This window comes from Podarcis vaucheri (assembly GCF_965113315.1).
Source record: "Podarcis vaucheri genome assembly, chromosome: 12".
Lineage (NCBI taxonomy): Eukaryota > Metazoa > Chordata > Lepidosauria > Squamata > Lacertidae > Podarcis > Podarcis vaucheri.
In genome coordinates, this window is record NC_138750.1 from 28,039,507 (window position 1) to 28,055,032 (window position 15,526).

The 15,526-nt window shown below is 45.0% G+C and overlaps 1 protein-coding gene across 3 annotated transcripts in view; it reads right to left on the minus strand.

The window, feature by feature from the left end:
* SNX10 (sorting nexin 10) overlaps positions 1-15,526 on the minus strand; it is a 48,204-nt gene that overhangs the window by 20,043 nt on the left and 12,635 nt on the right. The window contains exon 3 of one of the 3 annotated variants that reach the window (XM_082193562.1): positions 12,648-12,692. In XM_082193562.1, coding sequence (XP_082049688.1) covers positions 12,648-12,671 — 24 coding nt within the window. In that variant the 5' untranslated portion in view covers positions 12,672-12,692. Of the gene's footprint in view, positions 1-10,353; positions 10,362-12,647; positions 12,697-15,526 lie in introns of those variants that run through there. The other 2 variants (XM_082193561.1, XM_082193563.1) reach the window with 2 other exon arrangements.

The window sequence follows — 15,526 nt, forward strand, 5'->3', positions numbered from 1 at the left end:
CCTGTGGCACATGTCCGGAAAAACTACTTGTCAGCTCGCCAAAGGGGAATTTCTAAATTGAATAATGCAGTGTATTTCCAGCGAACCAATGTGTGATTATTAAGCTACAGTTTCAGGAATTTTCTGTCCGGTTTATGCAGGCAACAGCTGCTGCCGAACAGGTGGGGAGTCTCCTTAGAAAAGCCCACCTGTGTCGCTGTTGCTGAGCAAACAATTTAAGAAGAATGAAACTCAAAGGAGCAGAGAGTGCCCTCGGTTGACACTGCAAAGCAGCGGCTTAAAAGCATTTGTTCAAACAGAAGCATTTGTTCAAAGGAACAAGAACCAAATTCTTCTAACGTGAGGATTAGCTCGCCCCTGGCCATAGCTCAGTGGTTTGTGGGGGAAGGCTGCAGCTCAGTGATAGATCACACACAGAAGGTCCCAGCTTCACTCCCTGCCATTGTCTGGGAGGACCGGGAAATATCCCTGTCTGAAACCCCATAGAGCTGATGACAGTGTAGGGAACACTGAGCTAGATCACTCAGTGCTCTGACTCCGTATAAGGTAGCTTCCAATGTCTTCCTATGTGTCAGGTTGCAAGCCTGAGTTATTCCCATCCTGTGCATAGGACCAGTGCCCACATGACAACGAACAGATCTAATTAAGTGGAGCCTTCTTTCATGGGAACTGACACATGTGGTAAAAGGTAAAGGATGCCTGGATGGTTAAGTCTAGTCAAAGGCGACTACGGTGTTGCGGTGCTCATCTCGCTTTCGGGTCGAGGGAGCCGGCGTTTGTCCACAGACAGCTTTCCGGGTCATGTGGCCAGTATGACTAAACCACTTCTGGCGCAACAGAACACCCTGACAGAAACCAGAGAACACAAAAACACTGTTTACCTTCCCACCACAGCAGTACCTATTTATCTACTTGCACTGGTGTGCTTTCAAACTGCTAGGTTGGCAGGAACTGGGACAGAGCAACAGGAGCTCAGCCAATCGTAGGGATTTGAACTGCCGACCTTCTGATTGGCAAGCCCAAGAGGCTCAGTGGTTTAGACCACAGTGCCACCCGCGCTGTATGCCCTGATTCACAAAGCTTAATGCTCATTAAGTCAATCAGGCCATTCACACATACCATTAAAACAGTAATAACAAAGCAGGTGCATGCAAAATACTTTGAACCATACTGAAATTATTCTATTACTACTGATCAACATGTATTATTATTATTTGATTGTTTATTTGATTGTTGTTAGCCGCCCTGAGCCCGGCTCAGCTGGGGAGGGCGGGATATAAATAAAACTTATTATTATTATTATTAACATTCATTATCATCTCAAATGGCAAGTGTCTTCTGCCTCCCTACAGCCAATGGAACAAATTTCACAGTCCTAAATGTCACATAATAATCTTCTCTGGCCAATACACATTGATGATGATGGTGGTGGTGGTGGTGGTGATTTATAGATCACCCGTCATCCAAAGATCTCAATGCAGTTCAGAAGATAAAAATACAGAAAGAATGCTGAAAGGAGAGCTGTTATTAGTAATCCAACACTAAGGGGCTCAAGGTAGCAGATCCTCAGATCTCAATAGAAAGGACACCCCAATAAAAAGCGTACCAGATCCTCTATTTTTGGTGATCCAGAATGGCAATGCTGAGCCGGCCCATACTGAACCCCATAACATTTGTTAAACTCCATCAACTGTACAGAATTTAGTCCCTTTGGTGAAAAGCCATCTCAGCTCCTGGTGAGCAAGTAAGAGGCTGGTACAGAGGCAGTTCCCCAGGAAAGGGCAATATAAATTCCCTTGAAATTTATGGAGGTTTTGGAGGGGTAAGGCACCATCTGCTTCTAGATCAGGCACAGGCAAACTCAGCCCTCCAGATGTTTTGAGACTACAATTCTCATCATCCCTGACCACTGGTCCTGTTAGCTAGGGATGATGGGAGTTGTAGTCCCAAAGCATCTGGAGGGCAGAGTTTGCCTATGCCTGTTCTAGATGCTACCATTCCCCTCTGGGTTTCCATCCCCACACACCTTTCCGGACCACAGTTTGAGAAAAACCCAGTGAAAAACAGATTCCTTTCAGCGCATGAGAACGTTATCCATATTCTCATATCAGGGCGAAGTCCGTTCTTTGAGCTTTGAGTTTAGTGCTCAAACCTACCAGTTTGTGGATATAATTGCTCACCCACAAATTGCCTCATTGAAGAAAAGAAAAGATAATTGGGATGTGTGTGGGTGAGGGGGCAGGAGATCAAAAGAAACCTTTGCCTGGAGGCCACAGACTTTTAGTTAATCTTGGCAGGCCCAACCTTCTTATTTAAATGATCTGGCTTCACGTTATCTAAAGGGAAAGTCCAGATGAAGCAAGAGGGACAATTCAACTTTTATTTACATGACAAACCAGAACACTGTCAAAGGCTTCTATGCCCTTTCCCCAGCACAATGAAATGAATGAATGAAAGAAAGAAAGAGTAAGGTATTTTGCTTTTCAAATATAAAACCAATCTGAATGTTAGCCTAATGCTCTAGGTTAACCAAGAAAGCTTCTGCCAAATCATGGTACAGTAGAACCTTGCTTTTCGAATGTAATCCGTTCTGGAAGACCGTTCGACTTCCGAAACGTTTGAAAACCAAGGATCCATGGGTGGTCGGCAAAATCCATTGAAAAAAATGGAAAAACATGCAGTGGAAGCCATTCAACTTCCAAGGCACATTCAAAAACAGAAGCGATTACTTCTGGGTTTTCGGCGTTCGTGTTCCAAATTGTTCCGCTTCCCAGACACTCAAAAACCGAAGTTCCACTCTAATGGACAATGTTTCGGCTTATGACTTACATACAACTTATAACGGCTCTATTTTCGCACAACACTCTTCCCCCTTACCTCACCTCCCATCATGGGAGTTGCTATGCCTTACCCAAGAGACAGGGAAGGTTAGCATGGTGTAAACCCACCAGTGCTCCTGATGGTGAGATTGCACAACACGGACCCTGCTGCCACCTCGCTCCTCCACCTCCCAGTAAGATACAGCGATGCCAGTGATGGGACGATCAGGTGAGCACTGGCACCCGCCCACCCCACACCGACCACAACTGCATCCTAGAGAACAAACCATAGAGCAGCAGAAGTGCAGCCAACCTTTGCCTTCCTAGACATGCAGTGCCTTCACCCTCCAGAGGAAGACCCCAACACCACTTGCCAACCTTCGCTATTGCTGTATGAAGTTTTAGCTTGAGTTGAAAAATGCAGGAAACCACACCAGGTAACACATTATGGAAAAACACACAGAGGGATTTTCTCCTTGGAATTTCCCCATTTCATTTCAAAGGGCCCTAGCTAGGTATTTTCTCTTTCATACATGTTGTTTTTATTGCTGGTAGGCTGGGCAGCTTTTTGTTTCTGTATTTACTCTCTCTCTCTCTCTCTCTCTCTCTCTCTCTCTCTGCTTTCTCTCTTACCTTGATCCTTTGTCCTTCTCACTCTCCCATATCCAGTGCTTAAACAAGCAACAGATCTACTTCTTTTTTTAAAGGCTACCTTCTTAAGAAATACAATTTTACAGCAAAATCCTACACACGTTTACACAGAAGGAAGTCCTAGTGTGTTTAAAAGGGCTTATATCCTAGTAAATGTGCTTAGAGTCAGGAAATGTGCTTCTCAGGAAGTCTGGGAGCAGGACCTGGGTGCAAAAACATTTCCCTCACTTGTAATTTCCAGCAACTGGTACTCAGTTGTTCTAAGAATTCTAAGGTCTCAAATATAAAACAAGTGATCCTAAGTGCACAAGGTAAACACACTTACATATGTATATAAACCACATGTCTGAAATAGCACAGGAGAGCAATCCTCACATCATCTTGACTCTTAACCACCCCAAATATTTCCTCTGACAAAGGACTGGGAAAACCTCTCCTGGTGGTTCTTTTCCCTTACAAATCCTGTCTCTTGAGGGTTTATTTTGTGTATGAATAGGGCAGGTCTGTGATCTGGATTCAAGAACTAAAGTATTTACCATCTCAAAAGAATGGCCGCCTTGGCCAGGTAATGCAATCAGTGACCATTATCCTGACTGATCTTGTCAGACATGAGACAAGCTACAATCTCAAATTTCAGGAAAGTTTTTAATGCTTGATTTTGTATTGTGTTTTACTGTTTTTTGTGGGAAGCCGCCCAGAGTGGCTGGGACAATCCAGTCAGATGGGCGGCATATAAATAATACTATTATTAAACTGTTGTAGCTTGCCTCTTTCTGTAACGTGTGTAATGCTTTGGGTGGTCTTTGGTGAAGGGGCTGGGCAATTTCTAAAGTCTTTAAAAGCCATTAATAATAATAATAAATTTTATTGCACACCTTTGTTTGGTGTCTTCACCTCCTTGCAAGGGGGCGGGGGAATTCTATTGCAAAATAAAGATAATGGACGTAGGGAACATTTAAATCCTTTGATGGAGAGTTGGGCTGTAAAAGCCAACCCCAAATTTTAGCACTGAACATCTTATCTTCCATGAGATAAAACTCTTTCAAAGCTGTCCAAGCTGGTGGCCGTCACTGTTTACTGTGGGAGCGAATTCTAGAAGTGTGCACAGTAAAAGCAACAAAGGATTGTTGTGGCTTCTCAAGAGATTAACCAAAGCAACAACCTCCTTTCACCAGATACATGAAAGGGATTTCCAGAAGAGCGGCCAAGTGAGTCTGGGCAGCAAAAAACCAAGAAATAGCTTTTGAGGCACCTAGTCCCATGGACTGCAAGAAGATCAAACCTATCCATTCTGAAGGAAATCAGCCCTGAGTGCTCACTGGAAGGACAGATCCTGAAGCTGAGGCTCCAATACTTTGGCCACCTCATGAGAAGAGAAGACTCCCTGGAAAAGACCCTGATGTTGGGAAAGATGGAGGGCACAAGGAGAAGGGGACGACAGAGGACAAGATGGTTGGACAGTGTTCTTGAAGCTACCAGCATGAGTTTGACCAAACTGCGGGAGGCAGTGGAAGACAGGAGTGCCTGGCGTGCTCTGGTCCAGGGGGTCACGAAGAGTCGGACACGACTAAACGGCTAAACAACAACAACAACAACAAAGTCTAACCAACTGATTGTGCATGTGTTCCACTTCATCAGATGGATGGAATGTTATCCTGAGTTATAGGTACATCCTGAGTTATAGGTACAGACATGATTTGGGGAGGTGAAAATATTGTGCAAAAAAAGTGAGGTCAGAGGGAAATGAAATGCAGACAATGCAGATAGTTATGTACTTAACAGTGGAGATTCACCAAAACCTTCTTGGTGACACAGACATCCTGGCACTGGTAAACCAAATAAGACGCTGCCTGTTTGCTAAAAATATTTGGCAATGGTTTAAGAGGGGTATTAAACAGCTAGGCAATATCTTTACTGGGACTACCAAACTGGTCATTTTAGAGTTTTTTCTTGCGGAATCTTGTTGGCTCCAGTTGCTTTCCAGAGCCCAGTTTAAGCACGAGGGAAATGATTTCTAAGATGTTTCTAGAATCATAGACTTGTAAAGTTGGAAGGGACCTCAAGGGTCATCTAGTCCAACCCTGTGCGCAATGGAGGAATCCTACCCACAGCCGTCCCTGGATGGACTTGACCCACCAACCTTCTCGTTAACAGCCAGACACACTATGATATTATTATTATTATTATTATTATTATTATTATTATTATTAATACCCCACCCATCTGGCTGGGTATCCCCAACCACTCTAGGCGGCTCCCAACAGAATATTAATAATATAAAAGTGACAACATCAAACGTTAAAAACTTCTCTAAACAGGGCTGCCTTCGGATGTCTTCTGGCTTGACATCTGATGGGAGGGCATTCCACAGGGCAGGCGCCACTGCCCCTGGTTCCCTGTAACCTCACCTCACAGTGAGGGAACCGCCAGAAGGCTCTCAGAGCTGGACCTCAGTATCCAGGCTGAACGATGGGAGTGGAGACGCTCCTTCAGGTATACTGGGCCAAGGCTGTTTAGGGCTTTAAAGAACAGCACCAACACTTTGAATTGTGCTGGGAAACGTACTAGGAGCCAACATAGGTCTTTCAGGACAGGTGCCACGGGGAGTGCTAGTATTACATTTATAACAATAATAGTAATAATTTATTATTTATACCCCGCCCATCTGGCTGGGTTTCTCCAGCCACTTTGGGTGGCTTCCAACAGAATATTAAAATACAATAACCTATTAAACATTAAAAGCTTCCCTAAACCTTTCCTCCAGTGAGCTCAAGATGGTGTCCATGGCTCTTCACCCTCCCCACTTTAGCCTCACAATAACCCTGAGAGGTAGGTTCAGCTGAGAGATAGTAGCTGGCTCACTTCATGGCTGAGAAGGGATTTGAACCCTGCACTCCCCGGTCCTAGTCCAGCACTAACAGCTACATCAAACTGGTTCTCTAAACCTTAAGTACACTTGGCATAGAAAAGCCAGCTAGAATGTTTTCATAAAACGAAGAGAGAATATATTTGCATTACCTTGGTTGATTATTTTATTTGCCATAAATTACAGTACCTAATATAAAAACGAGGTTTTGCAAATGAACTGAATGGTGGCAATCAGCAATACCCAAATCGGGAGAGGGGGCAGAAGTGAGGTGGTATTTTAAATTCTTTGTTACTCAAGAGGAATTCCCCTCCTGCCTTGCTTCCCCAGTCTTCTAAGGAAATAGAGGTTAGCACGTTATTCCCACTATTGCTACAATGATTTTAGCAAGGCTGTGAAATCCATGAAGGGATAGAGAGAAAGATGGTTGCCATTCTGCGCTTCGAGAAAACCCATGTTCTAGAACAAGCACTCAGAACAACACACACTTTCGCTGAGGAGCTCTCTAGTTGATTATGCATCTATGGCAGAGGTGCAGAAACAATGGCTCTCCTTTTCCTAACAGTCCTAGTCAGGGATGATGGGAGTTGTAGTCCGACAATATCTGAAGGGCCACACAGGTTCCTCAGTGATGATCTATGACTATAAGCAGCAATAACAGCTAAGTGACAATCTAGAACAGTGTTTTGGAAACCTGAGTCTTCAGCTGTTTTTGGACTACATCCCTAGCTGGCTGGACTAGCGGTCAGGGATGGTGGGCATTTAGTCCAAAAACAGTTGGAGACCAAAGTTTGGGAAACACTGGACTAGAATGTGAAAATTAGTATTCTATGGCTATACACACACACACACACACACACACACACACACACACACTGGAAAAATAATATCAGGAAGAATATTAAATTTGCAGTGAGTAAGCATTATAAGAAATGGAAGAAAGAAGGAAACAACAGATGATACATAGACTTGTGTTTTGCAGATTCATGGAGCTACAAACTACTGAGTAATCTGAGAAACAATTAGCAATGGGGAAAAACAGAACTAGCTGCCCCCTTATCTTCCCCTAGCAGCTCAAGAGTTATAATAATTGGCAGAGTTATGCACATGAATTGAGCAGACCCAAGTTCAAAACGACTCAGATATGAAACTTTTGGGTAGCCAGAAGTTATTCTCTGCCAACTGAGGCCACACCAAGAAGCCTAGCTTTTGGTACCCTGAAAAATATAATTTCCCCAGGCCATGGCACCTGAGCCCTGGGAAAATTACATTTCCCCCACCACCTGCTGCAGTACTGCCATAGTAGGGAGACACATCAGGGACAGAAGAGAGTGGTGGCCAGGTCAGCGGAAGGGACAGCACAAGGCAGGCTCCAGAAACCGGAAAACTCTTAGTCAGATTTTGGGTGATTGGCAGCCAGTTAGAAAATGTGCAGACTCCAGGAGAGGATGCACCTCCACAGGCACATACTTCCACATGTGGTGGGAATGTCCTGAAATCCAACTCTCTGGACATCAGTCATACAAGAAATATGCAAGATAACTAAGCAAGTATTAGAAGTCACCCCAGAATGGGCCCTACTAAACACCTTCCAAGATAATAATGCCCACTCACATTATAAAGAGCTCATAATCCACCTACTCTCAGCAGCCAGAAGCATCATAGTCAGACACTGGAGAGACCCGTCAGGAGTTAAGCATGGACCAATGGTATCACATAGTATGGGAAACAGCCTTATTGGAAAAATTAACCAATACAGCCATACAGTGGTACCTCGGTTTAAGTACTTAATTCGTTCCAGAGGTCCATTCTTAACCTGAAACTGTTCTTAACCTGAAGCACCACTTTACCTAATGGGGCCTCCCGCTGCCCCCGCAGCATGATTTCTGTTCTCATCCTGAAGCAAAGTTCTTAACCCGAGGTACTATTTCTGGGTTAGTGGAGTCTGTAACCTGAAGCATTTGTAACCTGAAGCGTATGTAACCCAAGGTACCACTGTACCTTGGTTCTTGAACGGAATCCATTCTGGAAGTCTGTTTGACTTCCGAAAACATTCGAAAACCAAAGCACAGCTTCCGATTGGCTGCAGGAGCTTCACTTCCGGGTTTGTGACGTTTGGGAGCCAAAACGTTCAAGTCACAAGGTGTTTGAGAACCAAGGTACGACTGTAAACTGAAACTGACACGGGGACAAATAGAAGAAGACGCCTTCACTCCAGTATGGTTCCCCTTTATCACATACGTAGCCCAACAAGACAACAAAGAATCCGTTGACAGCATGAGAATCAATCTGGCTAACATGGTCCAAAAATACACACACACCCCACTCACACACAAAAACAAATCTCACTACAGCCAACCAAAGACAACCAACCACACCCTTGGCCACCCCCAACCTCTCTCACCACCAAGGAAATATAACAAGTGAATACAGTAGTAAGAGAACGCATACAAGTGATGCTTACACAAAACCCCACACATACACTAAGCAGAAGAATAGAAGCGTAACCACCCGATCCCACTCCCACTCCCCCACTCCCCCTCTTTTCTTCCTAACCTAATACTGCATGCAACACTAATGTCTCACTACAAACAAAACTGATCTGTAGAAAACACAACTTGAAAAAAAGAGACAATGCATGTACCGTATTTTTTGCACCATAACACTCACTTTTTTCCTCCTAAAAAGTAAGGGGAAATGTCTGTGCGTGTTATGGAGGGAATGCCTACGAGTGGCAAGCCTACGGATTTTCCTCCTCTAAAAACTACGTGCGTGTTATGGTCGGGTGCGTGTTATAGAGTGAAAAATACGGTATTTTTTGTAAGCTAAGAAATCTTTAATAAAAAATATATTTTTATTAAATAGAAAATGTGCAGACTTCAGCGCACTCCTAAGATCACTGGAGGCACAATCTGGAGCAATCCAAACTATTTACTTTTTCTCATCTTCCTGTTTACCAAGCCCAATTCCCAATCAAGCTAGTGGGTGTTTCTCTACCAAAAAAGTGGGCAAGAAGGGGGTGGTGGAACGCCTAGCATGTCACCAATTGGAGGTCAATATATTGGGAGTTGGGGTGTGAGAACAGTAGAGCAGAGGGGAAGTGGACTGGCCAGCTACTACCATAAGCAGCAAGCCACTGAAACGGGATGGAGAAGTGGCAGCCCGTCTCTCAGCCGTGTGAAACATTTCAATGTGCAATTTTCAAATTTGCTAACTTCCCCAAACTACACCTGCTGTACAAAGAGCAACTCCGTTTGTGGATTCCATGTCAATTATTTCCCCACAAGCTTGCCACTAATGAGCAGGACCTTAAATGAAAAGCGAAAGTTAAAAATTCCTGCTTCCCTCAAAATACAGTAATCCTTTGCAACCTGGGAACTGTGCTGCCTTGAGGACATTCTGGAGGCCAGAGCCAGAGGCAAGGGTGAGTGCAGAAAATGTAAATTTCATCTTGGTAGGTTTGTTTTTACGACTCTCTTATGAGGCCCTATGACTCTCTCTTATCTTCCTGCCAGACAAGCAAGAAGCATGAGTTCAAGGAGACATTTCAATCAAGCAAAAACACTCAGAGGGCGGAAAGGCTGGGAGGGAGGGGTGTGGCAATAATAATAATTTATTATTTATACCCCGCCCATCTGGCTGCGTTTCCTCAGCCGCTCTGGGCGGCTTCCAACAAAAAATTTAAAATACAATAAAATATCAAACATTTAAAATTTCCCTAAACAGGGCTGCCTTCATATGTCTTCTAAAAGACAGATAGTTGTTTATTTCCTTGACATCTGGTGGGAGGGAGCTCCACAGGGCAGGCGCCACCACTGAGAAGGCCCTCTGCCTGGTTCCCTGTAACCTCACTTCTCACAGTGAGGGAACCGCCAGAAGGCTCTTGGAGCTGGACTTCAGCGTCCCGGCTGAACGATGGGGGTGTAGACACTCCTACAGGTATACTGGCTAGAAAGGAGGTGTGGTTTGGAGAGGACCTGAGGCCCAAGATCCCCACCCACTTTAAAAGACAGACAGCTGTTTTTCATGCTAACTTTCATTCACTGAACCAACAGCTCACAATAAATTGGCATTGTTATGTCCCTAACATTAGCCCTAAAGATGCTCAGAAACATCAAGGTGTCGCTCCGTATACAATTATAACCACATTATTTGCCATTAGCAGCATGTGATTTTGGTTCTGCCTCATTGAACCTAAGTGTCCATTTGGTTTGGGCTCATTAAAAAAAATAAAACACCAGGCCCATATATATGTATTATTTCTACATTTGCTGCTTGCATGAATGAACTACAAAATCTTCTTAATGCCACTGTGCCTCTATTCCAATGCCTTTTTAATGGGAAGATTCATCAGCAATAATGTAACAGGGGTTTTGCATTTTAAAGGCTGTTGGCTGTTGCCTGGCCCCAAACATTTAACAAGGGCAACTTGGGACTCCCTCCTTGTAGGCTTATTTGCACACAAAAAGTTGTTTTGACGAGGGAAACGAAGCTCCCAATTTCCTCTTCGTTAAAGCCCATGTGAGAGCAATGTTGGCGACAATTAGCAGGGCCGCCAATCAATGGGAGAGCACACATTCAGCCCCCTAAGTCTCCAGTTAGTAGGATGTCAAGAAGTCAAGCTGAAAATGACCTCATTCTAGGAGCTACAGACCCTGTCAATCAAAGGAAACAGCACTGATCTACATGAATGATTGGCCTGACTCAGGATAAGCCAGAGGGTGCACATGTCGCGATTGTGCAGAAGCATGAGACGCATTCATTGACAATATTTCCCCTAAGGAGTTTGATGTGAGATACATGGCCTCCTCTTTTATCTTCACAATCCTTTGAGATGTGTTAGGCTGTGAGACAGTAGTTGTGTTCACGCCAAACCATGGTTTAGTGTGAGAACAACTACTGTCTCACACTAAACCATGGTTCAGTGTGAATGAGCTAGGTCCTGGGGGAGGAGTTCGCAGCCCTCCCTGGTAGTCACGGACTGGTTGGATGCAGAGGAACCAGTTGGCAAAGGCTCAGAGCTCAGAGAGTGGTGGTGGGACAGTAATGAGTGGTCAGAGGGAGAAGAGGGAGCAGACTGGGAGGTGGTAGTGTTTGGAAGCTGAAGAGGCAGCAGGGTTTACTGAGGGGGGGGGGGGAGAAGGTCTGAGGCAGAGAGAAGTCCAGAATGAGAAGCAGGAAAGGAGGGAAGACAAGAGGCAGAGATGAGGCCGTCTGGTGAAGAGGCACGGGCGTCTCTCCCTCCTGCTGCAACAAGCCCCCCGGTCTCACAGAACCAGGAGAGGCATGAAAAGAGCAGAGATGCTAGCTTCATGCAGGCGCAATCTCAGATTGCTTGGGTGAGAAAAACCCTGAAGAGGAGGGGAGTTGGCAGCTGTGGGAAGTCGGGGACCTTCAGTCTCCACAACTGCTTCGGGGAGCAAGTCCTGCCAGAGATGAGTTGCTGTGCTCAATAGGCCTGACCCTCCTGTGCAGGTCCTGTTTTTGCTAATGGTCAACTCCAGCTTCCTTGGTGTAATTTACTGCTGGCTCGCTCCCGTCACTGGTCCTTTTAGCTCAACACAGCATGGCAGTTGAGCCAAAGGTTGGCTTAGCAAGGGATCCAAGAATCTGGGATAGTGGTTAAGGTCTCCCCTCCTTAACCACAATCCTTAGGTTGGACGACACTCTGAGTCTAACTTTGGCTTAGCTGCCATGTCACACTGAGCTAAAAGGACCAAGGAGGAGATAGCAGGAGTCAATTCCTGTCTGGGAGCCAGCCTGTACACATGGCTCTTATAAGCCAGAGGTGGGGAACCTTTGGCTGTCCGGAACTACAACTCCCATCAACCTCAGCAACCAGGGCCAATGCCCAGGGATGATGAGAGCTGTAGTTCAGCAGCATCTGGAGGGTCAAAGGTCTTCCAAACTTGCTTCCAAGCACTGAGCAACAGCCTATGTCAGCAAAATTGTCCTTCGTTGTGACCCCTGCTTGCAAAAGAGCCAGATACCTGGGACTTCCCCCATGCGCCGCATTACAACATACAAGCCAGGGGGACTATTTCTGCCATCTCTTCATTGCAGCAATTGCACAACCTACTTTGTCTCCTAAGATGCTACCCCAGATATAAGCTGCCCTGTTTACTCAGTGCTGGTTGGTGATATAGTCACACCCAAGGTGAAAGCTGTTCGCTGAATAGTGGCTGATCAATGCAGAAGCATTTTTGCAGAACATTTCTGCTTTTAGTAGTATAAAACAAAGTTCCGTATTTCTAGGAAAACACCCCCTTCCAAACTAAGAAAGCAACACACGCACGAATTGAAGCACTTACCTGTTTTTCATGCTTTGGCGTCATCTTGCAAACTGCATGTGAAGTCTATCTAAAAAATAAAAGTGGCAAGCCTAAGTAATTAACATTGAAAACAGATTAACAAGAACAAAAACTACTACAGTGGTGTCCCGCAAGACGAATGCCTCGCAAGACGAAAAGCTCGCTAGACGAAAGAGTTTTCCGTTTTGGAGGTGCTTCGCAAAACGAATCTCCTATGGGCTTGCTTCGCAAGACGAAAATGTCTTGCAAGTTCCTGCAGGTTTTTTTTCCTCCCCCCCCCCCTTTTTCTAAGCCACTTATCCGCTAAGCCGATAAGCCGCTAAAAGCCACTAAAAGCCGCTAATAGCGCTAATCCGTCAATGGGCTTGCTTTGCAAGACGAAAAAACCGCTAGACGAAGAGACTCACAGAACGGATTCTTTTCGTCTTGCGAGGCACCACTGTACTACTACCACTGAGCTGTATTGAATGTGATCTTTTTGTCCAAATTGAAGGAAGGCAACAACAACAACAACAAGCACGGCAACGGAAAGCAATTCTTATGAGCAACAATGGAAAGAACTGAGTATCTTTAGCCTGGAGAAGGAAAGGTTGAAGGAGGGACATGACGGCATTCTTCAAATAGCTGCATGGTTGACACACAGAAAAGGGCACAGACTTGTTCCCTTGTGCCCCAGAGGACAGGGTCAGGTCTAATAGAAGGGTGGATTTGGGTCAAGCCCTGGAAGAGCTTCCTGATGGTCCTATTAATGCTGCCTAAAATTGCATTAGCCTTGCAAGGGTAATCAAGAGGTGTGCTTAATTAAGCCTTCCCTGTACCTTTCTACATCCTCTTCTGTTGTGTTCTGCTTGTGGAAGTTAACTATGGTTCTCTGACATAAGGTAAGGTGCATTGCTGAGAAAAAAACTTGTTCCTTGAACTGGGACCTTATGGGAGGTCACAGGCACTATGAGGTTCAGGGGAGAGAGAGAGAGCAACTCTGCCACTTTATAGGATTTCTAGAGCCAAACTACTTCTCAAATTTTATTCCATGCTCCTGCTAAAGCCGTGCTGTTAAAAAGCATCTTTTAGATGGCTGTTTCTTCCTTGACCACCTATTAGAACATTTCCAAGAAGCCACTTCCCTCATTCATAATAATGAACTGAATTTACTCAGTTTAAGGAAGGTCATTTAAAAAACAAGTTTACATGGTGCAAAACCCCACACTGCTTACATACAACTGATCGGCACAACCTTGGGCAGCCTAGAGTTAGCATGTTCCCCCCAAAAATTCCTCCAGGATCAGGAAGGAATTTCCAAGGGTGTGCTGACAGTGACACTTTCTGCTGCAAAAAATGAAAATGAAACGGGACTTGGCACGCCGAGATGTGGCAACCAATTGACTCTTGTTTTCTTTTATTATTTAATGGTGGAAGAAACTTATGTAACATTTTGGCAATTCCAAAATAACTCACAATCTTTATGAAAATACAGGGCAAGGCATTTCCTTCCTCTGTATTCTTATCTCATTGCCCAAAGTTGAGAATCAGGAAGTTCAGCGTGCGCCCAGACAAAAGCAATCATCAAAAGAAGAAATTTTTCACAATTTTGCAACTTTCTTAGGGAAGACCACATAATGGGGCTTCCTTTCAACATCAGATGAGCCTGGGAATAGGCCACATTAAATACTGTTTTTCAAGCTACATGGCAATTTGGGCAGGGCAGAAAGCTTTTCTGCATGAGTCTTCTGTTGTGCTCTTTGCAAATGCGGGCTTAATGCATGTGTACTTAGTAACAAGCTCTGAAGGGATCAAGCACACTCTTGCCCGTTTGCAGCTGGGTGCAGGAGTTAATGAAGTCGAAAGAACAGCATAGGAAAACGGAGGCTTAAAATAAAGTCACGGGTGTTGCGCCTAGAAATGGCTAAGAGCAACAAATGAGAAGGCTGTTGATTCTGTCCTTTGGCGCCTCTTCAGGGGTCCAGGACAAGTAGAGGAGATGAAGGCAGCAGACAGTTATATTCCTGTAAGACAGATCTTTCCAAACTTTTCATGTTGATGACGCACTTTTTAGACATGCATCATTTCGTGACAAAGTAATTCAGTTTTACTAGCAAACCAGAGGTTAAGCTAGGCATAGGCAAACTCGGCCCTCCAGATGTTTTTTGGGACTACAATTCCCATCATCCCTGAGCACTGGTCCTGTTAGCTAGGGATCATGGGAGTTGTAGTCCCAAAACATCTTGGGAGGGCTGAGTTTGCCTATGCCTGGGTTAAACTAACCCCTTTCCAGCCCTGGGAGGTGCGTGGGGAGTGTTTGTGCGACACACCTGCGCAATGCAGCCAACATTCAGTTTGGAAAGCTCTGCTGTAAGAGTCTGGTGTGTAGGCATTAAGTCAGGGTTTTCCAGGAGCAAAGCCAAGGCACAGAGCTGCCCTGCAGGTCAGCTTTCAAAAAGCATGCAGATCTAGAAAATGGGCATTGGACATTCTTAGCATGCAGTAAAAGGGATCTGCTAGGCAGAAATATCCTGCCTATAGGCTTCTCAGAGGCATCTGTTTGGCTATGCTGAAAAACAAGATGCGAGAGACAGTGTGTGGTCTGATGGTTAGAGTGTTAGAAACTGAGATTTAAAAGCTGAGAGCCAAATGGCAAATTAAACCTCAGCTTCAGTCACCACAACGGAATGCCTAGGTGCCCCACAGACCTGCTGATCTGTGCAGCTGTCTTTGGGTGCAAAGCTCCTGCGCAAATCAATTGGCTTGTGCAGAACCAAAATGTGTTTTTGTTTGGTGCCGTGCTGCCCCACAAGCCAGCTGCCTGGCAGCTGCAACAGCTAGCCAGATGGAGATGTTAGTGGCCAAACTGTTGATTCTGTCATTTGGCACCTCTTCAGGGG